The sequence below is a fragment of the Pseudophryne corroboree genome, chromosome 1, assembly GCF_028390025.1.
Source record: "Pseudophryne corroboree isolate aPseCor3 chromosome 1, aPseCor3.hap2, whole genome shotgun sequence".
Lineage (NCBI taxonomy): Eukaryota > Metazoa > Chordata > Amphibia > Anura > Myobatrachidae > Pseudophryne > Pseudophryne corroboree.
The window spans coordinates 82,624,656-82,651,306 of record NC_086444.1 but is presented as its reverse complement, the minus strand read 5'-3'; the positions used below and the strand labels follow the sequence as shown (position 1 = coordinate 82,651,306).

Here is a 26,651-nt window from a genome sequence, read left to right as displayed (position 1 = left end):
TCACTTTCCATGTGAGATATTTCAAATCCACAGATTTGAGCGGTTCAAACCAATATGATTTTAGGAATCCCAACACTACGTTGAGATCCCACGGTGCCACTGGAGGCACACAAGGGGCTGTATATGCAATACTCCCTTGACAAACGTCTGGACTTCAGGAATTGAAGCCAATTTTTTCTGGAAGAAAATCTACAGGGCCGAAACTTGAACCTTAATGGACCCCAATTTGAGGCTCATAGACACTCCTGTTTTCAGGAAGTGCAGAAATCGACCTAGTCGAAATTTTTTTTTTTTCGTGGGGCCTTCCTGGCCTCACCCACGCAACATATTTTCACCACATGTGGTGATAACGTTGTACGGTCACCTCCTTCCTGGCTTTGACCAGGGTAGGTATGACTTCTTCCGGAATGCCTTTTCCCTTAGGATCCGGCGTTCAACCGCCATGCCGTCAAACGCAGTCGCGGTAAGTCTTGGAACAGACAAGGTCCCTGCTGGAGCAGGTCCTTTCTTAGAGGCAGATGCCACGGTTCCTCTTGGAACAGACATGGTTCTTGCTGAAAGCAAATCCCATCTTAGCTCCCGAGGCCATTAGTCCTCTGTGAGCATCTCTTGAAGTTCCGGGTACCAAGTCCCTCTTGGCCAATCCGGAGCCCGAGTATAGTTCTTACTCCTCTACGTCTTATAATTCTCAATACCTTGGTTATGAGAAACAGAGGAGGGAACACATACACCGACTGTTACACCCACGGTGTTACCAGGACGTCCACAGCTATCGCCTGAAGGTCTCGTGACCTGGCGCAATACCTGTCACGTTTTTTGTTCGGGCGGGACGCCATCATGTCCACCTTTGGTCTTTCCCAACGGTTCACAATCATGCGGAAAACTTCCCGATGAAGTTCCCACTCTCCCGGGTGGAGGTCGTGCCTGCTGAAGAAGTCTGCTTCCCAGTCATCCACTCCCGGAATGAACACTGCTGACAGTGCTAACACATGATTTTCCGCCTAGCGAAAAATCCTTGCAGTTTTGACCACTGCCCTCCTGCTTCTTGTGCCGCCCTTTCTGTTTACGTGGGCGACTGCCGTGATGTTATCCCACTGGATCAATACCGGCTGACCTTGAAGCAGGGGCCTTGCTAAACTTAGAGCATTATAAATTTGCTCTTAGCTCCAGTATATTTATGTGGAGAGAATTCTCCAGACTTGATCACACTCCCTGGAAATTTTTTCCCTGTGTGACTGCTCCCCAGCCTCTCAGGCTGGCCTCCGTGGTTACCAGCATCCAATCCTGAATGCCGAATCTGCGGCCCTCTAGAAGATGAGCACTCTGTAATCACCACAGGAGAGACACCCTTGTCCTTGGATATAGGGTTATCCGCTGATGCATCTGAAGATGCGATCCGGACCATTTGTCCAGCAGATCCCACTGAAGAGTTCTTGTGTGAAATCTGCCGAATGGAAGCGCATCGTAATAAGCCACCATTTTTACCAGGACTCTTGTGCAATGATGCACTGACACTTTTCCTGGTTTTAGGAGGATCCCGATTAGCTCGGATAACTCCCTGGCTTTCTCCTCTGGGAGAAACACCTTTTCCTGGACTGTGTCCAGAATCATCCCTAGGACCAGCAGACGTGTCGTCGGAACAACTGCGGTTATGGAATATTTAGAATCCACCCGTGCTGTCGTAGAACTACTTGAGATAGTGCTACTCCGACCTCCAACTGTTCTCTGGACCTTGTTCTTATCAGGAGGTCGTCCATTCTCTTTGACGACGAATCCTCATTTCGGTCATTACCTTGGTAAGGACCCGGGGTGCCTTGGACAATCCAACGGCATCGTCTGAAACTGATAGTGACAGTTCTGTACCACGAACCTGAGGTACCCTTGGTGAGAAAAGCAAATTTTTGGGACATGGAGGTAAGCATCCCTGATGTCCCGGGACACTATATAGTCCCCTTGTTTGCTATCACTGCTCTGAGTGACTCCATCTGAATTTGAACCTTTGTAAGTGTTCAAAAAAAATTTTCGATTTAGAATCGGTCTCACCTAGCCTTCTGGCTTCAGTACCACCATATAGTGTGGAACAATACCCCTTTCCTTGTTGTAGGAGGGGTATTTTTATTATCACCTGCTGGGAATACAGCTTGTGAATTATTTTCAATACTGCCTCCCTGTCGGAGGGAGACATTGGTACAGCAGACTACAGGAACCTGCGAGGGGGGAAACGCCTCGACATTCCAATCTGTACCCCTTGGATACTACTTGTAGGATCCAGGGGTCCTGTACGGTCCCAGCGTCATGCTGAGAACTTAGTAGAAGCGGCGAAGGGCTTCTATTCCTGGGAATGGGCTGCCTGCTGCAGTCTTCTTCCCTTTTCTCTATCCCTGGGCAGATATGACTCTTATAGGGACGAAAAGACTGAGGCTGAAAAGACGGTGTCTTTTTCTGCAGAGATGTGACTTAGGGTAAATAACGGTGGATTTTCCAGCAGTTGCCGTGGCCACCAGGTCCCATGGACCGACCCCAAATAACTCCTCCCCTTTATACGGCAATACATCTTTGTGCCGTTTGGAATCTGCATCACCTGACCACTGTCGTGTCCATAAACATCTTCTTGCAGATATGGACATCGCATTTACTCTTGATGCCAGAGTGCAATATCCCTCTGCGCATCTCGCATATATAGAAATGCATCCTTTAAATGCTCTATAGTCAATAAAATACTGTCCCTGTCAAGGGTATCAATATTTTTAGTCAGGGAATCCGACCAAGCCACCTCAGGTCTGCACATCCAGGCTGAGGCGATCGCTGGTCACAGTATAACACCAGCATGTGTGTGTATACTTTTTAGGATATTTTTCAGCCTCCTATTAGCTGGCTCCTTAAGTACGGTCCTATCTGTAGATGGTACCGCCACTTGTTCTGATAAGCGTGTGAGCGCCTTATCCACCCTGAGGGGTGTTTCCCAACGCGCCTTAACTTCTGGCGGGAAAAGGTATACCGCCAATAATTTTCTATCGGGGGAAACCCACGCATCATCACACACTTCATATAATTTATCTGATTCAGGAAAAACTACAGGTAGTTTTTTCACCTCACACATAATACCCTTTTTTGTGGTACTCGGAGTATCAGAAATATGTAACACCTCCTTCATTGCCCTTAACGTGTGGCCCTAAAGGAAAATACGTTTGTTTCTTCACCGTCGACACTGAAATCAGTGTCCTTGTCTGGGTCTGTGTCGACCGACTGAGGTAAATGGGCATTTTACAGCCCCTGACGGTGTTTGAGACGCCTGGACAGATACTAATTTGTTCGCCGGCCCTCTCATGTTGTCAACCGGCTTACAGCGTGTTGACATTATCACGTAATTCCATAAATAAGCCATCCATTCCGGTGTCGACTCTCTAGAGAGTGACATCACCATTACAGGCAATTTGCTCCGCCTCCTCACCAACATTTACCTCATACATGTCGACACACACGTACCGACATACAGCACACACATAGGGAATGCTCTGATAGAGGACAGGACCCACTAGCCCTTTGGGGAGACAGAGGGAGAGTTTGCCAGCACACACCAAAACGCTATAATTATCCAGGGACAACCTTTATATAAGTGTTCCTCCCTTATAGCATTTTAATATATGTACATATCGCCAAATCAGTGCCCCCCCTCTCTGTTTTAACCCTGTTTCTGTAGTGCAGTGCAGGGGAGAGCCTGGGAGCCTTCCCACCAGCATTTCTGTGAGGGAAAATGGCGCTGTGTGCTGAGGAGAATAGGCCCCGCCCCCTTTTCGGCGGGCTTCTTCTCCGGAGTTTTTGATATCTGGCAGGGGTTAAATACATCCATATAGCCTCAAGGGCTATATGTGATGTATTTTTCGCCATACAGGTATTATACATTGCTGCCCAGGGCGCCCCCCCCCAGCGCCCTGCACCCTCCGTGACTGCTGTGAGAAGTGTGCTGACAACAATGGCGCACAGCTGCAGTGCTGTGCGCTACCTGATGAAGACTGAAAGTCTTCTGCCGCCTGGTTCCGGACCTCTTCATCTTCAGCATCTGCAAGGGGGGTCGGCGGCGCGGCTCCGGGACGAACCCCAGGGCGAGCCCTGTGTTCCGACTCCCTCTGGAGCTAATGGTGTCCAGTAGCCTAAGAATCCAATCCATCCTGCACGCAGGTGAGTTGAAAATCTCTCCCCTAAGTCCCTCGATGCAGTGAGCCTGTTGCCAGCAGGACTCACTGAAAATAAAGAACCTAAAAACTTTTTCTAAGTAACTCTTTAAGAGAGCCACCTAGATTGCACCCTACTCGGACGGGCACAAAAACCTAACTGAGGCTTGGAGGAGGGTCATAGGGGGAGGAGCCAGTACACACCATGTGATCCTAAAAGCTTGCTTTTGTGCCCTGTCTCCTGCGGAGCCGCTATTCCCCATGGTCCTGACGGAGTCCCCAGCATCCACTAGGACGTTAGAGAAATAGATTTACCGGTAAGTAAAATCTTATTTTCTCTAACGTCCTAGTGGAAGCTGGGGACTCCGTAAGGACCATGGGGATTATACCAAAGCTCCCAAACGGGCGGGAGAGTGCGGATGACTCTGCAGCACCGATTGAGCAAACACAAGGTCCTCCTCGGCCAGGGTATCAAACTTGTAGAACTTTGCAAAAGTGTTTGAACCTGACCAAGTAGCCGCTCAGCAAAGTTGTAATGCCGAGACCCCTCGGGCAGCCGCCCAAGAAGAGCCCACCTTCCTAGTGGAATGGGCCTTAACTGATCTTGGCAGCGGAAATCCAGCCGCCGAATGAGCCTGCAGAATTGTGTTACAGATCCAGCGAGCAATAGTCTGCTTTGAAGCAGGAGCACCAAGCTTGTTCGAAGCATACAGGATAAACAAAGACTCTGTTTTCCTGACCCTAGCCGTTCTGGCTACATAAACCTTCAAAGCCCTGACTACATCAAGCAACTCAATCTTCCAAATCCGTAGTAGCCACAGGCACCACAATAGGTTGGTTTATATGAAAGGATGAAACCACTTTCGGCAGAAATTGTGGACGGGTCCGCAATTCTGCTCTATCCGCATGGAAAACCCGATAGGGGCTTTTATGTGACACAGCTGCCAACTCTGACACACGCCTAGCTGAAGCCAAGGCTAATAGCATGACCACCTTCCACGTGAGATATTTCAACTCCACCGTTTTGAGTGGTTCAAACCAATGGGATTTCAGGAAACTCAACACCACGTTAAGATCCCAAGGTGCCACTGGAGGCACAAAAGGGGGCTGAATATGCAACACTCCCTTTACAAACGTCTGAACTTCAGGTAGAGAAGACAACTCCTTTTGAAAGAAAATGGATAGGGCCGAAATCTGGACCTTAATGGACCCCAATTTTAAGCCCAAATTCACTCCTGACCGTAGGAAGTGAAGGAAACGGCCCAGCTGGAATTCCTCCGTAGGGGCATTCCTGGCCTCACACCAAGCAACATATTTTCGCCATATACGGTAATAATGTTGAGCTGTCACGTCCTTCCTAGCCTTTATCAGCGTAGGAATGACCTCATCCGGAATGCCTTTCTCTGCTAGGATCCGGCGTTCAACCGCCATGCCGTCAAACGCAGCCGCGGTAAGTCTTGGAACAGACAGGGCCCATGTTGCAACAAGTCCTGTCTTAGAGGAAGAGGCCACGGCCCTTCGTTACCAATCTGGAACAATGAGTATCGTTCTCACTCCTCTTTTTCTTATTATTCTCAGCACTTTGGGTATGAGAGGAAGAGGAGGAAATACATAGACCGACTGGAACACCCACGGTGTCACCAGGGCGTCTACAGCTATCGCCTGAGGGTCTCTTGACCTGGCGCAATACCTCTGTAGTTTTTTGTTGAGGCGTGATGCCCTCATCTGTGCGAAGACTTCCTGATGAAGTCCCCACTCTCCCGGATGGAGGTCGTGTCTGCTGAGGAAGTCTGCTTCCCAGTTGTCCACTCCCGGGATGAACACTGCTGACAGTGCACTTACGTGATTTTCCACCCAGCGAAGAATTCTGGTGGCTTCCGCCATCGCTGCCCTGCTCCTTGTGCCGCCTTGTCGGTTAACATGAGCCACTGCGGTGATGGTGTCTGACTGAATCAGAACCGGTTGGTCGCGAAGCAGGGTCTCCGCTTGACGTAGGGCGTTGTATACGGCCCTTAGTTCCAGGATGTTGATGTGAAGGCAAGTCTCCTGACTTGACCAAAGACCTTGGAAAATTTCTTCCCTGTGTGACTGCTCCCCACCCTCGGAGGCTTGCATCCGTGGTCACCAGGACCCAGTCCTGAATGCCGAATCTGCGGCCCTCGAGAAGATGAGCATTCTGCAGCCACCACAGGAGAGACACCCTGGCCCTGGGGGATAGGGTGATTAACCGATGCATCTGAAGATGTGATCCGGACCACTTGTCCAGTAAGTCCCATTGAAAGGTCCTCGCATGGAACCTGCCGAAGGGAATGGCCTCGTATGATGCCACCATCCTTCCCAGGACTCGAGTGCAGTGATGCACTGACACCTGTTTTGGTTTTAATAGGTTCCTGACCAGTGTCATGAGCTCCTGAGCTCTCTCTATCGGGAGATAAACCCTTTTCTGGTCTGTGTCTAGAATCATGCCTAGGAAAGGCAGACGAGCCGTAGGAACCAACTGCGACTTTGGAATATTTAGAATCCAGCCGTGTTGCCGTTACACTTCCAGAGAAAGTGCTACGCTGATCAGCAACTGCTCTCTTGATCCCGCTTTTATGAGGAGATCGTCCAATTATGGGATAATTGCGACCCCTTGCTTCCGCAGGAGTACCATCATTTCCACCATTACCTTGGTAAATATTCTCGGTGCCGTGGAGAGACCAAACGGCAACGTCTGAAATTGGTAATGACAATCCTGTACCACATATCTGAGGTACGCCTGATGAGGTGGATAAATGGGGACATGAAAGTATGCATCCTTTATGTCCAGAGACACCATAAAATCTCCCCCTTCCAGGTTTGCGACGACCGCTCTCAGCGATTCCATCTTGAACTTGAACCTTTTCAAGTATATGTTCAGGGATTTTAAATTCAATATGGGTCTGACCGAACCGTCCGGTTTCGAGACTACAACATGGTCGAATAATAACCCCCTCCTTGTTGAGGGAGGGGAACCTTGACCACCACCTGTGGAAGATACAATTTGTGAATTGCAGTTAACACTATTTCCCTCTCGTGGGGGGAAGCCGGCAGTGCCGTCGGTGAGGGGGCATTTCCTCGAAGTCCAGCTTGTATCCCTGAGACACAATATCTATTGCCCAGGGATCCAACAGGGAGTGAACCCACTTGTGGCTGAAATTTCGAAGACGTGCCCCCACCGGGCCTAGCTCCGCCTGTGGAGCCCCAGCGACATGCGGTGGATTTTGTAGAGGCCGGGGAGGACTTCTGTTCCTGGGAACTAGCTGTGTTGTGCAGCTTCTTTCCTCTGCCCTGCCTCTGGCAAGAAAGGACGCACCTCGGACTTTCTTGTTTCTTTGTGATCGAAAGGACTGCATTTGATAATGTCGTGCTTTCCTAGGCTGTGCTGGAATATAAGGCAAAATATCAGAATTACCAGCTATAGCTGTGGAGACCAGGTCCGAGATCCCTTTTCCACACACTGCTCAGCCTTGTAAGGTAAACCTTCCATATGCCTCTTAAGTCGGCATCACCTGTCCATTGCATGTTCCACAGGGCACGTCAAGCAGAAATCGACATAGCGTTGACTCTAGAACCCAGTAGACTAATGTCTCTTTGGGCATGTTTTATATATATATATATATATATATATATATATATATATATATATCTAAGACAGCATCTTTTATATATATATATATATATATATATATATATATATCTATATACATATATGTATATATACATACTAGGGTCTCAATCTCTGCTGATAAGGTATCTGTCCACGCTGCTACAGCGCTATAAACCCATGCCGACACAATCGCCGGTCTGAGTAGTGTACCAGAAAGTGTGTAAATGGACTTCAAAGTACTTTTACTGCATGCTATCTGCAGGATCCCTGAGGATAGCTGTTTAGTCAGCGCTACCTTTTGGGTAAACGTGACAATGCCTTGTCCACCCTAGGGGAAGATTCCCATCGTATCCTGGCCCTAATAGGGAAAGGATACTCCCTGAGAATTCTTTGTGGGAAACTGCACTCTCTTGTCTGGAGATTCCCTCTCTTTTTCTTCATGAGAGGAGGGAAATTTACCTCAGCTTTCTTCCCCTTAAACCTGTGAACCCTTGTGTCAGGGACAGATGAGTCATCAGTGATATGCAAAACATTTTTGTTATTACAATAATCATATATTGAATACTTTCCTGCCATTTTGGCTGTAATTTTGCATTATCGTAGTCGACACTGGAGTCAGACTCCGTGTCGATATCAGTGTCTATTATTTTGGATAGTGAGCATTGAGAGACTCTGAAGGTCTCTGCGACATAGGGACAGACATGGATAGATAACCCTGTCTGTTCTCTAATCTTTTGTGCAACACATTTTCCTTGGCACTTAATTTCACATATCCAAACAGGTGTCGGCGTTGTCGACGGAGACACCACTCACACACACATTTGCTCCATCACCTCCTTAGGGGAGCCTTTTACCTCAGACATGTCGACACACACGTACCGACACCACACACTCAGGGAATGCTCATCTGAAGACAATTCCCCCACAAGGCCCTTTGGAGAGACAGAGAGAGTATGCCAGCACACACCCCAGCGCTATAAACCCAGGAATAACACAGTAACTTAATGTTAACCCAGTAACTGCTGTTTATATTGATTGTTGCGCCTAATTATGTGCGCCCCCTCTCTTTTTACCCTTTTCTACCGTGTATCTGCAGGGGAGAGCCTGGGGAGCTTCCTCTCAGCGGAGCTGTGGAGAAAAAATGGCGCAGGTGAGTGCTGAGGAAGAAGCCCCGCCCCCTCGACGGCGGGCTTCTGTCCCGCTTAAAATAAGATTTTACTCACCGGTAAATCTATTTCTCGTAGTCCGTAGTGGATGCTGGGACTCCGTAAGGACCATGGGATTAGCGGCTCCGCAGGAGACTGGGCACAACTAAAGAAAGCTTTAGGACTACCTGGTGTGCACTGGCTCCTCCCACTAAGACCCTCCTCCAGACCTCATTTAGGATACTGTGCCCGGAAGAGCTGACACAATAAGGAAGGATTTTGAATCCCGGGTAAGACTCATACCAGCCACACCGTATAACTCGTGATACTATACCCAGTTAACAGTATGAAATATAACAGCCTCTCAACAGATGGCTCAACAATAACCCTTTAGTTAGGCAATAACTATAAAGAAGTATTGCAGACTATCCGCACTTGGGATGGGCGCCCAGCATCCACTACGGACTACGAGAAATAGATTTACCGGTGAGTAAAATCTTATTTTCTCTGACGTCCTAAGTGGATGCTGGGACTCCGTAAGGACCATGGGGATTATACCAAAGCTCCCAAACGGGCGGGAGAGTGCGGATGACTCTGCAGCACCGAATGAGCAAACTCTAGGTCCTCCTCAGCCAGGGTATCAAACTTGTAGACTCTTGCAAGAGTGTTTGACCCTGACCAAGTAACAGCTCGGCAAATTTGTAAAGCCGAGACCCCTCGGGCAGCCGCCCAAGAAGAGCCCACTTTCCTCGTGGAATGGGCTTTTACAGATTTAGGGTGCGGCAGTCCAGCCGCAGAATGTGCAAGTTGAATCGTGCTACAGATCCAGCGAGCAATCGTCTGCTTAGAAGCAGGAGCACCCAGCTTGTTGGGTGCATACAGGAGAAATAGCGAGTCAGTTTTCCTGACTCCAGCTGTCCTGGAAACATATACTTTTCAGGGCCCTGACTACATCCAGTAACTTGGAATCCTCCAAGTCCCAAGTAGCCGCAGGCACCACAATAGGTTGGCTCACATGAAAAACTGATACCACCTTAGGAAGGAATTGGGAACGAGTCCTCAATTCCGCCTTATCCATATAAAATACAGATAAGGGCGTTTGTATGACAAAGCCGCCAATTCTGATACACGCCTGGCCGACGCCAAGGCCCACAGAATGACCACTTTCCACGTGAGGTATTATAGCTCCACGGATTTAAGTGGCTCCACCCAATGCGACTTCAGGAAAACCAACACCACGTTGAGATCCCACGGTGCCACTGGAGGCACAAACGGGGGCTGACTATGCAGCACTCTCTTAACAAAAGTCTGAACTTCAGGCAGTGAAGCCAGTTCAATTTTGGAAGAAATCGATAGAGCCGAAATCTGGACCTTAATGGAACCCAATTTTAGGCCCATAGTCACCTCTGACTGTAGGAAGTGCAGAAATCGACCTAGCTGAAATTTCTCCTTTGGGGCCTTCCTGGCCTCACAGTACGCAACATATTTCCGCCATATGCGGTGATAATGGTTTGCGTTCACTTCTTTCCTAGCTTTAAATAGCGTAGGGATAACTTCCTCCGGAATTCCCTTTTCCTTCAGGATCCGGCGTTCAACCGCCATGCCGTCAACGCAGCCGCGGTACGTCTTGGAACAGACAGACCCCCTGCTGCAGCAGGTCCTGTCTGAGCGGCAGAGGCCATGGGTCCTCTGAGATCATTTCTTGGAGTTCTGGTTACCAAGCTCTTCTTGGCCAACCCAGAACAATGAGTATAGTTCTTACTCCTCTCCTTCTTATTATTCTCATTACCCTGGGTAAGAGAGGCAGAGAAGGGAACACATACACCGACTGGTACACCCACGGTGTTACCAGAGCGTCCACAGCTATCGCCTGAGGGTCCTTGACCTGGCGCAATATCTTTGTAACTTTTAGTTGAGGCGGAACGCCATCATGTCCACCTGTGGCCTTTCCCAACGGTGTACAATCATTTGGAAGACTTCTGGATGAAGTCCCCACTCTCCCGGGTGGAGGTCGTGTCTTCTGAGAAAGTCTGCTTCTCAGTTGTCCACTCCGGGAATGAACACTGCTGACAGTGCTAACACATGATTTTCCGCCCATCGGAGAATCCTTGTGGCTTCTGCCATCGCGATCCTGCTTCTTGTGCCGCCCTGTCGGTTTACATGAGCGACCGCCGTGATGTTGTCTGACTGGATCAGCACCGGCCGGTGTTGAAGCAGGGGTCTAGCCTGACTTAGGGCATTGTAAATGGCCCTCAGTTCCAGAATATTTATGTGTAGGGAAGTCTCCTGACTTTTCCATAGCCTTGGAAGTTCCTTCCCTGTGTGACTGCCCCCCAGCCTCGAAGGCTGGCATCCGTGGTCACCAGGACCCAGTCCTGTATGCCGAATCTGCGGCCCCCTAGAAGATGAGCACTCTGCAGCCACCACAACAGCGACACCCTGACCCTTGGAGACAGGGTTATCCGCCGATGCATCTGAAGATGCGACCTGGACCACTTGTCCAACAGATCCCACTGGAAAATCCTTGCATGGGACCTGTCGAATGGAATTTCTTCGTAAGAAGCTACCATCTTTCCCAGGGCTCGCGTGCATTGATGCACCGACACCTGTATACGTATTAGGAGGTCTCTGTCTAGAGACAACAACTCCTTGGACTTCTCCTCCGGGAGAAACCCTTTTTATCCTGTTCTGTGTCAAGAACCATACCCAGGAACAGTAGACGCGTCGTAGGAACCAGCTGCGACTTTGGAATATTCAGAATCCAGCCATGCTGTTGTAGCACTTCCCGAGATAGTGCTACTCCGACGAACAACTGCTCCCTGGACCTCGCCTTTATAAGGAGATCGTCCAAGTACGGGATAATTATTTTGGCCATTACCTTGGTAAATACCTCGGTGCCGGGGACAGACCAACGGCAATGTCTGGAATTGGTAATGACAATCCTGTACCACAATATTGAGGTACTCCTGGTGAAGAGGGTAAATAGGGACATGCAGGTAATCATCCTTGATGTCCCGTGATACCATGAAATTCTCCAGGCTTGCAATTATCGCCCTGAGTGATTCCATTTGGAACTTGAACCTTCGTATATAAGTGTTCAAGGCTTTCAATTTAGAATGGGTCTCACCGAACCGTCTGGTTTCGGTACCACAACATTTTGGAATAGTAACCCCGGCCTTGTCGAAGGAGGGGTACCTTGATTTCACCTGCTGGAAGAACAGCTTGTGAATTGCCGCCAGTACTACCTTTCTCCCAGGGCAGCAGGCAAGGCTGATGTGAGGTAACGGCGAGTGGGAGTCGCCTCGAACTCCAGCCTGTATCCCTGTGATACTATTTGCAGAACCTAGAGATCCACCTGTGGGCAAGCCCACTGGTCCCTGAAGTTCCCGAGACGCGCCCCTACCGCACCTGTCTCCACCTGTGGAGCCCCAGCGTCATGCGGTGGACTCAGAGGAAGCGGGGGAAGATTTTTGATCCTGGGAACTGGCTGCTGGTGCAGCTTTTTTCCGTCTTCCCTTGTCTCTGTGCAGAAAGGAAGCGCCTTTGACCCGCTTGCTTTTCTGAAGTTGAAAGGAGTGTACCTGAAAATACGGTGCTTTCTTAGGCTGTGAGGAAACCTGAGGTAAAAAATTTTCTTCCCAGCTGTTGCTGTGGATACGAGGTCCCAGAGACCATCCCTAAACAATTCCTCACCCTTATAAGGCAGAATCTCCATGTGCCTTTTACAGGCAGCATCACCTGTCCACTGCCGGGTTTCTAATACCCTCCTGGCAGAATGGACATTGCATTAATTCTGGATGCCAGCCGGCAAATATCCCTCTGTGCATCCTTTATATATAAGACAACGTCTTTAATATGCTCAATGTTAGCAAAATATTATCCCTGTCTTAGAGTATTATATTATTTGACAGGGTATCAGACCACGCTGCAGCAGCACTATTTATGCTGAGGCAATTGCAGGTCTCAGTATATAACCTGAGTGTGTATATACAGACTTCAGGATCGCCTCCTGCTATTTATCAGCAGGTTCCTTCAAGGTGGCCGTATCCTAAGACGGCAGTGCCACCTTTTGACAAACGTGTGAGCGCCTTATCCACCCAAAGGGATATCTCCCAACGTGACCTATCCTCTGGCGGGAAAGGGTACGCCATCAGTAACTTTTTAGAAATTACCAGTTTCTTATCGGGGGAAACCACGCTTCTTTACACACTTCATTCATTCATCTGATGGGGGAACAAAACACTGGCTGCTTTTTCTCCCCAAAAATAAAACCCCTTTTATGTGGTACTTGGGTTCATGTCAGAAAATGCGTAACACATTTTTCATTGCCGAGATCATGTAACGGATGTTCCTAGTGGATTGTGTATATGTCTCAACCTCGTCGACACTGGAGTCAGACTCCGTGTCGACATCTGTGTCTGCCATCTGAGGTAACGGGCGTTTTTTGAGCCCCTGATGGCCTTTGAGACGCCTGGGCAGGCGCGGGCTGAGAAGCCGGCTGTCCCACAGCGGTTACGTCATCCAGCCTTTTATGTAAGGAGTTGACACTGTCTGTTAATACCTTCCACCTATCCATCCACTCTGGTGTCGGCCCCACAGGGGGCGACATCCCATTTATCGGCCTCTGCTCCGCCTCCACGTAACCTTCCTCATCCAACATGTCGACACAGCCGTACCGACACACCGCACACACACATGGAATGCTCTGACTGAGGACAGGACCCCACAAAGTCCTTTGGGGAGACAGAGAGAGAGTATGCCAGCACACACCAGAGCGCTATATAATGCAGGGATTAACACTGAGTGATTTTTCCCCAAATAGCTGCTTGTATACATATATTGCGCCTAAATTTAGTGCCCCCCCTCTCTTTTTAACCCTTTGAGCCTGAAAACTACAGGGGAGAGCCTGGGGAGCTGTCTTCCAGCTGCACTGTGAAGAGAAAATGGCGCCAGTGTGCTGAGGGAGAAGCCCCGCCCCTTTTTCGGCGGACTTTCTCCCGCTTTTTCTGGAATACTGGCAGGGGTAATTTTACATCTATATAGCCTCTAGGACTATATATGATGTAGATTTGCCAGCCAAGGTGTCATATATTGCCCTCAGGGCGCCCCCCCCAGCGCCCTGCACCCATCAGTGACCGGAGTGTGAGGTGTACATGAGGAGCAATGGCGCACAGCTGCAGTGCTGTGCGCTACCTTGGTGAAGACCGAAGTCTTCTGCCGCCGATTTTCCGGACTCTTCATGCTTCTGGCTCTGTAAGGGGGACGGCGGCGCGGCTCCAGGAACGAACACCAAGGTCGGGTCCTGCGGTCGATCCCTCTGGAGCTAATGGTGTCCAGTAGCCTAAGAAGCCCAAACTACCACCTGTTAGGTAGGTTCGCTTCTTCTCCCCTTAGTCCCTCGCTGCAGTGAGTCTGTTGCCAGCAGATCTCACTGTAAAATAAAAAACCTAAATATACTTTCTTTCTAGGAGCTCAGGAGAGCCCCTAGTGTGCATCCAGCTCAGCCGGGCACAAGAATCTAACTGAGGTCTGGAGGAGGGTCTTAGTGGAAGGAGCCAGTGCACACCAGGTAGTCCTAAAGCTTTCTTTAGATGTGCCCAGTCTCCTGCGGAGCCGCTAATCCCATGGTCCTTACGGAGTCCCAGCATCCACTTAGGACGTCAGAGAAATATACATTTTCTTGGCGGGGGCTCATACATATATACAGTGCCCAACTGTATATATGTGTACTTTTGCCATAAGAGGTCCATATGCTGCCCAGGGCGCCCCCCCCCTCCCCCCCTGCGCCTTGCACCCTTACAGTGACCGGAGTATGTGAGGTGTGTGGGAGCAATGGCGCACAGCTGCAGTGCTGTGCGTTACCTCAGTGAAGAACGGAGTCTTCTGCCGCCGATTTCGAAGTCTTCTTGCTTCTCATACTCACCCGACTTCTGTCTTCCGGCTCTGCGAGGGGGACGGCGGCGCGTCTCTGGGATCAGACGACGAGGGTGAGATCCTGCGTGCGATCCCTCTGGAGCTAATGGTGTCTAGTAGCCTAAGAAGCAGGACCTAGCTTCAGAGAGTAGGGCTGCTTCTCTCCCCTCTGTCCCACGATGCAGGGAGTCTGTTGCCAGCAGAGCTCCCTGAAAATAAAAAACCTAACAAAATACTTTTTCACAGCAAGCTCAGGAGAGCTCACTGAACAGCACCCAGCTCGTCCGGGCACAGATTCAAACTGAGGTCTGGAGGAGGGACATAGAGGGAGGAGCCAGAGCACACCAGAATCTAAATTCTTTCTTGAAGTGCCCATGTCTCCTGCGGAGCCCGTCTATTCCCCATGGTCCTTACGGAGTCCCCAGCATCCACTAGGACGTTAGAGAAATATACGTGAGTCATTCGACACTGCCAACTTGTTGGGATTCAACCTATTTTAACAGAACGTTCGTCATTGGTAGCATACACATTGCACGATATGGTATTAGTCGTTAAGGACATTGTCAAAATTAAGCTGCATGTACAAACAGAGGACGTGGCTGGTGACATGCGGGAGCGCGCATCGCCAGCGATATAGTGCGCACACATTGGACAATAAAACAAATCTGTCGTAACGAATGGTTCACGTAACTTTAGGAGCAGGGGGGCGGGGCATATAGAAGGAGCGAATTGGCACATTTGATAATTCTGTGCTGAATTGCAGGGGGTGGGCGGATAAAAAATGAGCATAAAGATTTACAGTTGGGATGGAGTGTGTAATAACTTAATTCTAAATTTCAGTGTATAAACAAAACTGCCCCGTATTTGTGGGCTACATGCAAAAGCAGTCAGCATTTTCCCTGCATGCAAAGCTAATGATGTGTCCTCATACATCACTGCTGCAGTCTCTCGGTGCACCAGGTCCTGTGAGACCTAGCTAGCATTGGGCGTCTTTTTTGCCGAAAATACATACACTTAGTTGCAACGCAACGAGACTAGGACACACTGGGAGACTCTGCCGATTATATATGACATTTGTATATCTGTGTGTGACAGAGTCTCTGGGTCGTATCAAATGTTTTGATCCTCTCCCTCCCATGATCGCGCCCACTGGCAGCTATTCTAATGTTGCTGATGACAGGCGCGACAAGTTAATTTGAGCTCGCTACCACCTGGGGAAGCGATCTGAAATGCGCATAAAGAAACCCGTTTGGATACCCAAACGGGCCTTCTAACGCTCACGCACTTTACTTTAGTCGGGTTTAGGTGCTTTAGACGGGAGTTCGGGGGTGCAATAACATTTGATTTCACCCCATTGAATCTGTATACAAAGTGCTACAATGTAGCTGCCGCAAATTTTTTCCAATACAAATTAATTTGTGCTCCGTATACAGACTCAGTCACACACAATACAAGTGTCAAATCACATTAATCGTTGTCCTCGTGCGTGACTAATGCTGCCCATACACCTAAAGATTTATTGTCAGATCTGGACCGTTGGAATGAAAACCTGGTAATGGATGAGCACAATGACAATCGGCCATTCGCTACTAAATGCCGTAAAACTGATTGACCATTTTTGTCTGTTTTCCAGTGTTTGGAAGTAAATGGTCAATTGTCATTTGCTCTTATTCATTAGAGTGGATCTTGATCCAGAGGCACCAACAGGCTAAAGCTTTAGGCTGTCCCAGGATGCATTGAGGCCTCCTCTATAACGCCGCCTCCAGGCACTGTGAGCTCAGTTTCATTAACCAGTCCAATGCAGGAGCAGAGAAGGTAGATGTCAGTCATATACAATCACAATCTCACGACAAGAGAAGGGACCAGCGGCTAATGCCATACAAACTCATATGTCAGGGTGGGTGCCCTGTGGAAACCAATGACCTCGCAGAAAGAGTTAACCATAAGTCTGCTTTTCTGCAGCAGGGTACATTGGTTTCCACAGGGAAACATTGGAGATGTCCTAAAGCAGTTCCTCAAGGGAGGGGGCGTGCCTTTGCGGGTAGAATCTGGCGTCCAAAGAAGCATCCTGGGAGGCATAAGTATAAAAAGCATAGTACCTAAAACGTGTTCACAGAGATCCACGTAGTCGCCTTGCACAATTGTTCTGCGGACGCACCACCCAAGAAGGTCCAACAGACCAAGTAGAATGGGCAATAATAGCAGCAGGAGCTGGGAGACCAGCCTGTGCAAAGGCTTGTGCAATCACCATTCTAATTCATCTGGCCAAGGTTTGCTTATTCGCAGGCCAGCCACGTTTGTAAAAACCAAACAAAACAAAAAGGGAATATGACCTCCTGATAGAGGTCGTCCTCTCCACATATATACGGGGAGCCCGTACCACATCCAAAGACAGCTCTTTCAAGGACAAATCAGAAGAGATAAAGGCCGGAACCACAATCTCTTGGTTAAGGTGAAAAGATGACACCACCTTCGGTAAATAACCTGGGCAAGTTCTAAGAACTGCATGGTCACAATTAAATATTAGAAAGGGTGAACGAAAGGAAAATGCACCCGAGTCCGACACCCTCCTTGCAATAAGCCATTAAAACAAGACCTTGGGCGTGAGCTATTTAAGGTCCACTGTCTCAAGAAGTTCAAATGGAGACTCTTGCAGGGCATTCAGGACAACAGACAGATCCCATGGAGCCACAGGAGGGACATAGGGAGACTGAATCAGTAAGACACCCTGAGTGAATGTATGAACATCAGGTATAGACGTCATTTTTCTCTGAAACCATACCTACAAGGCAGATATGTGACCCTTGAGGGAGGCCAGATGAAGGCCTAAGTCCAGGCAATATTTGCAGAAAGGACAGAATTCTGGAAGTTCTGAATCTGTATGCATCATAATTCTTATCAGCACACCAGGTGAAGTAAGAATTCCACACCGATAATAAATCCGAGCTGAAGCCGGTTTGCGGGCTTTCAACATAGTTTGGATGACGCCTCAGAGAATCCGTTTGCTCTCAGGAGTGATGCTTCAAGAGACACACCGTCAAAGCCAGATCCAGATAAAGACAAGGGCCCTGTACAAGGATGTCTGGGCGCTGAGGAAGTAGAAGAGGACGCTCTGCCGATAGACCCTGCAGGTCTGAGAACCAATGCCGTCTGGGCCACGCAGGAGCGACTAGAAGTAGAAATCCTCCTTGTTTGAACTTCCGCAAGACCCTGGGTAGAAGTGACACTGGAGGGAACACGTAGGGCAGCCGAAAGTTCCATGAAACCGCCAGTACATCCACGAACGCTGCTTGAGGATCCCCGGTCCTTGATCCAAAGACCGGAACCTTGTGATTGTGTTGAGACGCCATCAGGTCTATGTCTGGTAGGCCCCAATTGTCCACTAGGAGTTGAAAGACTTCTGAATGAAGACTCCACTCTCTGGCGACTGAGGTAGTCCGTTTCCCAGTTTAGGACACCCGGAATGAACACTGCCGATATTGCAGGCAGATGGAGTTTTGCCCAACAAAGGATTTTTGACACTTCCATCATAGCCATGCGGCTTTGAGTGCCGCCTTGATGGTTTATGTATGCCACCGTAGTGGCATTGTCTTATCGTACTTCAACCGGCCTGTTCTGTGCCAGAGGCAGGGCGAGAGTCAATGCATTGAACACCGCCCGCAACTCCCGAATGTTTATTGGGAGGAGTGACTCCTCCTTGGTCCAGTGACCCTGAAAAGAGTGTTGCACTAACACCGCACCCCATCCCCCCAGACTGGCATCCATTGTCAGCAGGACCCAGTCAGGGATCCAGAAGGGACGGCCTCTGCTCAATTGCTGGTCCTGTAGCCACCAAGTCAGCGACCGAGTCAAAGTAATCATGTGAGATCTGATCTGATAAGCTAGGCCGTCCCACTTGGAAAGGATTAACCTCTATAGATGGCGAGAATGAAATTGAGCGTACTCTACCATGTCGGGGAAGGCAGGCTTGTCGTGTTTAGAAGCAGGCCGACAGGCTGCCCAGGACTGCTTTGTCTTGGGCTTAGTGGTTTTGGAAGCATGCGATTGTCTCGGGTATGCCTGACCTTTTGCTTTCTCGAGGCCGAAAGGAACGAAAAAGTACCTTTAGCCTTCTGTGCAGAAGGATTAGTATTTGGGAGAAAGCCAGTCTTAGCAGCCGCCAATTCATACACAATTTTATTAATGTCTTCCCCAAACAAAATGTCCCCCTTAACCTCAACCACAGAATACGGCGAGCCAGGAAAGACATAGTCGACGCCTTGGCTGCCAACACACCTGCCTCAGAGAACGCCTCCTGAATGTAATAGGCGGCGGTGGTAAAGTGAGACAGATACTGTCTGGCATTGTCAGATATATCCTGAGGCAGCTCTTCCTCTAATGTCTGAACCCATGCTTCAATTCCTTTTGCAGCCCAAGAGGCCACAATTGTGGGTCTATGTACAGCACCTGTAAGGGAGTATATAGATTTCAGGCATCCCTCCACACGTTTATCTGTCGGTTCCTTCAATGAAGTGACAGTGGTGACAGGCAGAGTGGATGACACAACTAGGCACGTGACATGAGAATACACCGGCGGAGAATTTTCTCACTTGTTACATAACTCTGCAGGGAGAGGATAGCGAGCCAAGGCTCGTTTAGACAGAGGGAATTTCTTCCCTGGATTAGGCCAGGGCTCCTACCTGATGTCCACCAAATGGTCAGAATGGGGTAATAGATTTTTAAACACCCTCTGCCATTTGAACATATCAGTTTTCCTAGCCACAGTAGTGGAATCCTCATCAGTGATTTGAGGATTTGCTTAATAGCAACCACAAGGGCAGGGACATCAATTTGCAAAGGAGAATCCTCGTCAGAAACATCTGATTCAGTGTCTGACAGGACAGTATGATCCCCCCTCCTCTTCAGAGGAAACATCCGAGAGATTTGTGGATTGTGAGGAAGCAGCATGCTTAGATGACCCAGAGACACTGGAGTGACCTAGAGTAGATTTTTGTCTGACCAAGGAATGATTTAATTGCTGCAACTGGTTAGACAAATGATTCACCCAAGGCGAATTAACCATAGGACCAATTTGTGGCTGTAATGGCACAGGTGGTTGCAAAGGGGGCGTGAGGCATTCCACCAGAGTACCCAGTAGGTTTGTGAACGCAGTCCAGGGTGGCTCCTGATTGTTAACAGGAGCTGTGGACTGACTGGGAGATGTATGATACAAAGTAGATAGACCATCATATACAGCTTCGCCCTCTGGTAAATCTTTGGCACATCCTCTGCATGATGCAGGAGCGTCCACAGACTTACTGTACTGCTCTTCTTGTTAGACATTGTATACAAATGCAACAGCGCGAAATAGTACAATAAAGCCAGAGTACAATACTTGCGAATAAATCCGTTAGTATGTGACTACAGACACAGTACGCAACACCTGCGAATAATCCGGTATTATGTGGCTGAGTACACAGTAGAATACATGTAATAGGTAAATACTGTGATGCTATATATATATAAATAAATGTGTAAATATATATGTGTGTGTATATATATATATATATATATATATATATATAAAATATATGACCCCGACGCACTTAGTCCCCTAGGGTACAGAAATATATATATATATGCGTATAATCTGTACATATACTAGTCCAGTGCAGTTTAATTGTCATAATACTTATCTGCATTGCCTGTGATTGTGTGCGCCTGTATCTGCTGTGTGGTTTCACTTTCAGTGTTTCCTAGTTTTATCTATCACTATAATTATATATATATATATATATATATTGATTTATTTATTGAGAGAGCGAGAGATGATATAAATAAAACACAGCACGGTCCTAGACTGGAGGTATATATCAGAATACTCGTACAATATATCCTGTACACTTTTTCTTAACTAACCCTGTCTGTATAAAGACATGTAGAATACTCAAGTGTTTGTAAAGTCACAGCGCTGTATACAGGCGGCTTTACAAGGGAGACCTTGCCCTGCAGTCCCAGAGACTAGCTGCAACTATGCTTGTAAGATGGCGCCCAGCAGCTCAGTCAGGGAGTGTGTAAGGTAGCTCCATGGTGGAAAAATCTGCAGTAGATGTCACCATGGCACGGGGAGAGAATACAGGTCAAGTGTCAGCTCCCCTATGCTGGACTTCCACCCCAGGCACTAGCGAGCCTTATCAAATGGGGCGTTAATACACCCAACCTGTGCACTATTGCCCTGGTGTACTAGTGGGGTCCCTGCTCAGTGACAGTGTCCACGGCAGCGCCGTGACCCGTCTCCCTAGGCCGCGGACTGAACGCAATTTAATGGCGGGTCCCGCCTGGGGGACCCTCTTACCTCCTCCCCGTAGCAGCCACGCAAACCAGGAGAGCGACTGTGACCTCGGGGTCGATTCAATTCGGCAACAGATGAATAGCGCCGGGAATTAGCTCCCGACGCTATTCAATTCAGCTAAAGTTAAGTTGGCGAATGCCCGTTCTCGCCGACTTAACAGGTAGTTTTGTCGGGAGAACGGGCATTCTCCGACTTAACTACCCGCGGCGATGCTGATTCCCGACAGAATCAGCCTCGCGCCGGCCGCGCGGCAGCACTTTTGTCGGGTTTCTTCTCGCACCCCCCAACAATTGCGGGTAACTAGTAGCTGAATTGAATAGCGTCGGGAACTAATTCCCGGCGCTATTCATCTGTTGCCGAATTGAATCGACCCCCATGTGCCTAAAGCCGGAGCATCTCCGCCGCAAGTACCTGGGAACAGGCCGCGGGAGTATGCGACGCCGCTTGGGAGGTGATGGAGCTGCAGCGTTGAAGTGTCACCATGACATACAGCGCTGACCGCCCAGTTTTGAAGAAATTTTCTCTCAGAAAAAGCTTTTTCAGGTCTGCCCAGTGCAGCCCTCCTGTTAAGTGACCTGCTGCTGCAGTCAACAACTGAGACTGAGCTCACAGTGCCTGGAGGCGGGGTTATAGAGGCCCCAGTGCATCCTGGGACAGTCAAAGCTTTGGCCTGTTGGTGCCTCCGGGTCAAGATCCACTCTACACCCCGATGTTTCCCTGTGGAAACCAATGTAACCTGCTGCAGAAACAATGACTGCACATGACTTAAACTTACACACACTGGAGCAATGTGTACCCAAGCCAATATGTCGGCCTTACAGGCCTACAAATCAGAACCTGGGTACACACTGAGCGATGTTAATGAAGGACGGAACGATCACTGTTTTGTCCTTCATTAGCATACATGGTGTTGCTAGCGCTATTGTCAGTTTTGATGTGCAGCGCAGACATGCGCATATTGGACACGCACACTGACCGGTATGTCGATCTGATCTGCGGGATAAGACAACATATCGCTCAGGGTGCACCCAGCTTTAGGCCGGGTACACGTCAGAATGTGTTCCTGGCCAATCCGCTGGCCGCCATATGGTGCCGCTCATACACACTGCATGATGCTTGGCATAGTTGACAATATCTTCTGAATGACCATGGAGCCTGGCCAAACAGAAAATATCGTTAATGACATACTGCACGATCTGAACGATATGTTGTTCAGATTTGCTCCAGAAACGACATATGGTACCGACGTTGTCCTGGTGTGTGCTCGACAAACAAACTGGTAGGTTAATTTGCTTCTGAAAAAGTTTTACCAGTGTGTGTCCATGTGATAGGGAATGTAGTCTGTAAGCTTCACTGGGACAGACACTGCTGGGTAGAACTAAAAAGTGCAGCAGAATAGATGTGCACAAATAATTCAGTGAGAAGGGCAATACTGTACACATATAGGGGGGTGGGGGGGGGATTCAGTTATTCAGTTGTTTGAAAAGTCAGTTGGGTGTCTGTTTTTTTCCATCTAATAAACAGGAAATCAGAGACACCCAACCGACTTTTCACACATTTGAATTCCCGCCATAGTATTGCTGAAGGGACAGTATATGGAGAATTACAAAGTATTTCTAGCATAAGGCGTTTAAGACAAACTACTCAAAATGACCGTTCATAGAGTAATCCGCACAACAGACTGTATGCGGCTAGCATACCGATCGCCAGGATTCCAGCGCACACAATACAGACGCCGGGATCCCGACAGCGTCACCATACTGCCACCGATATACCAGCGAGGTAGGTAATTCCCCCTCTATGGGTGTCCACAACACCCATAGAGGGAGAATAGAACCTGTGGCGAGTGAAGTTTGCCACCGAGCCCGCAAGGGGCTTAGTTGCGCTCGCCCCCATGCCGGCATTCCACCACTCAGGATGCCAATGTCGGTTTAATGACATTCGGCATCCCATGTGGCGGGATATCATACAGAACCCCAACAGACACCTCTAGCCAGAAGACAGCCTCATTGTGAGAGAAAGGATGGAGCTCTGGAAAGCTGTTTCAAGGCAGAAAAACATGTTTTGTACAGTGACATTATACAGGAAACTGGAACGTCAAGTATCTTTAAAATGCCATAAAGAAAACTAGTTAATACATTACATGTACAAAAATAGTATAAGCCCTGGAAATCCTAAAACACACATAAAGCACATGCAGTGTACACCCTCACACAGAGGGTGGGGAAACAATGCTGCAATCAGAGGGAAGATGAATATTATACACTCACACAGGAAACCACCACTGTGGGTACACAGCAGATTAAGAACTCCTGAACCTACAGTATTCATCTAGTTGAATAAATGTATAAAACCTGGATGATGATAATGGATTGTGGAGAAACTTACAAACCAATATGATGCTGAAAGTAGGGAGCCTCTTCACGGCTGTCCCGACCACTGCAACCATATATAAAGAAGAGCGCTACTCATTGGGCTAACCAAAAGTGCATCTTTAAACATTAATTTAACCATTTATATAGTTAAATGATTCCGCCCATAGTGCTAGATATTAACTAGAGTGCTGTTTATTTATCTTTTTCTTTTCTAATGCATCTGCAACACAGCCGACACATTAGGCATACAGTGTAAACATTTAAGAACATTCAGACAATTAAGCAAACTATGTAAAAAAAAAATCAATCTGTGGGGCAGATGTATTAACCTGGTGAAGGCATAAGGAAGTGATAAATCAGTGATATCTGCAAGGTGATAAAGGCAGCAGCAAACCAGATCCTAACTGTTCATTTACATATCGGAGCCGATTGGTTGGTGCTTTTATCACCTTGCACATATCACTGGTTTATCACTTCCTTATGCCTTCTCCAGGTTAATACATCTGCCCCAGTATCCGTTATAAAGTATTGATGGATAGAGCCAAGTGGATGCATATCTAGGTCAGGGCTGGACAAGTGCCAGGGACAAGGGGAATCACACAGCCAGGCATGCTGCAGGACACCGTTACACAGGGAGGTAATATGTAAGTGGCACGGATACTTACAGTCTGTGAGACTAGCAATTCCCGCTAGAGTCGTAATGGGAACATGAGGCATATCCCCATTCATCCTGAAGCTGTAGGATGGTGGAATCTATGCAGGTATTTTAATGAAGGTGCCACCTGTCATTTCTTCCCATCTCCTAAACACTGTGGGGGAAAAGAAAAATACAAATAGTAAGATTCAACAAATATAGGACAAGCGCCTCGAAACTATACAATTCCTGGGCTGATTCTTCATTACTGATCTAGCAATGTAACAAAGTGGTTTACTAATAATGCCCCACAACGCAATATTTCCATCTAGGATGGGGAAAAGCCCCCTAATTTCCATTACCCATGTTGCTGCAAGAGTTGGGAGCATAAATGTTTATGAAGTACATGTGCCTGCCCAGTAGTATGGCATAAGACCACATACCGCCCTGCTATCACACAGCAGACCACAAGTGTCACATTGACAGGAAGATTTGCTGTATATCACTTTAACATGGTGACATGTACTCCAGTACAGACAACTGTATCAGTCAGGATAGGACAAATTGCCACGCTATCAGAGGGACTATACTGGAGCCCTGTGTCACTCAGTCTAAACAAGCAGGTCTGAGCTATAGAATGATCCGCTGCCAGCGTCTTTGTAGGACACTTCCACACACCTATACTACATGGTTGTGCAAAATAAACTCTTTCCATTGTCCAGATTGTTGAAGTGACGTTTTCCCACCGTACAACCCCAAGGTCACACATACACTGCCACGGAAAATCATGCTTTAATCAGTGATAAAGGACCCAGTGGTTCAAAATACACACTTGCTGTTGCTAATGTTTTTTTAGGTCACGGTCTTCTCCATTTACTTCCATTCACTGAAACATTGTCTAATAAACCACCATGCAGAGGCAATCTAGTGGGACTGATGTAAGGCAAATAAGAAGTGCCATGTGCTAGCTAAGTGCTGGTGCCAATGGGCACTCTAAACCAATCTGTGCTGCGTTCCGTTCTACATTGGAGTGGGACTGAAGTGATGAAGGGGATGACGCACAGGGTGTGATCCCTCTCTCAATCTAGTAGGAGAAAAGCATAGGGGCATATTCAATCATGAGCAAAATTTTATTTCCAACAGCAAGGTGTTTTCCTCTGTCCAGCAGGCTGCAAGAAATTCAGCCACGGTAAATTCAATAGGAATTAAAGTAACCTATCTATTGCAGTTTCAGGGCAGGTACAAAGCTGGGGAAAATCCCTTTTTCTAAATGAAAGGGCCAATTAATTGTTGTACCCCGTGGCTACCACTAGGGGGCACATAACACAGCAATACAATTGTTGCTCCATTTAGACGCCTGGTAGCCGCAGTGATTACATTTTTCTCGCAACCTCCTGAGGTGTGAGGAGAAATATGCGCTAAGTCGGCACTTTGGACTTTAAACGGGTTTAGCCATGTTACGCATGTTTTGGGCGCGACATGCATGGGTGCCCAAAGATCAACTGAATTCTGACAATTGTTTGGGCGTCTAAACAGTCCAACTTGGACGGGATTTTTTGACACCCAAAATGTCTGGACTTGCTACAGAATCTCTTGGTCGCCCCCTTAATGACTAATTAGGTAATTGGAAGTTTTCAATTGGCTTAACTGGTCTAGTAATTACATGTCTATACTGGGGTGAAAAAAAAAAAAAAAAAAGACCTCAAATCACCCCCAAATAAATTTGTTCGTTTATGCTCCAAAAAGTAGCCTCAAATTACCCCATTTCTACTTTGTTTTTCATATGTAAACAACCCATGGGGTTGTCCAAAAAAATTTTCAACTGATTTTTTTCAATTGAATAGCGCAGCAATCGGGAGCATGCATACCCGCAGTGATAAGTAAATGATCGCAATAAGTGCATTCATTTTTGCAGCAGAAATCATGCACCCAATTGAATATGCCCCACAGCAGAACAAGCACACCAAGCTCTCTGTGCACAGGTAGAAAAAACGATTTGGGCCAAATTAAAAAAATAAATAATTTCAATAAAAAAAAGAAAAATGACTGGCGCATACGTGCAGTCTACTAAAGCTTAAAATAAATGTGTAACTTCTTAGAGAAACCAACTTTAATATAGTGCTTCCTACACATACATGTAAACACAAATACTGAATTCCCTCTGCCTGTAAGAATGTGTCCCAACCCCTCCTACAGCAACAGGCTTGCTGCCGGGCACCTATCACCTCATAGACATACATATTTTGGGGCATTGCTATGCATGTTACCAGGCAACAGGCATCATACCTAGTATTCCACAAATCATTCCTTGGACCTTCTTATTCTACAGCACAAAATAACAGCATTTTACACACAGCCTGTGCCCAAAACATACCCATATTTATTATGCCCTTCAGTTGTTTATGCAGAAGCCTGCAATCACAAAATAATACAACAGTCTATGGCACTGCCAC

The 26,651-nt window shown here is 47.9% G+C and overlaps 1 protein-coding gene across 4 annotated transcripts in view; it reads right to left on the bottom strand.

The window, feature by feature from the left end:
• Positions 1–26,651, bottom strand: part of NIPBL (NIPBL cohesin loading factor) — a 319,095-nt gene that overhangs the window by 218,668 nt on the left and 73,776 nt on the right. For all 4 annotated transcript variants that reach the window (XM_063961101.1, XM_063961110.1, XM_063961082.1 and 1 more), the window contains exon 2: positions 24,230–24,373. In XM_063961101.1, the coding sequence (XP_063817171.1) occupies positions 24,230–24,293 (64 nt within the window). In that variant the 5' untranslated portion in view covers positions 24,294–24,373. The remainder of the gene's footprint in view (positions 1–24,229; positions 24,374–26,651) is intronic.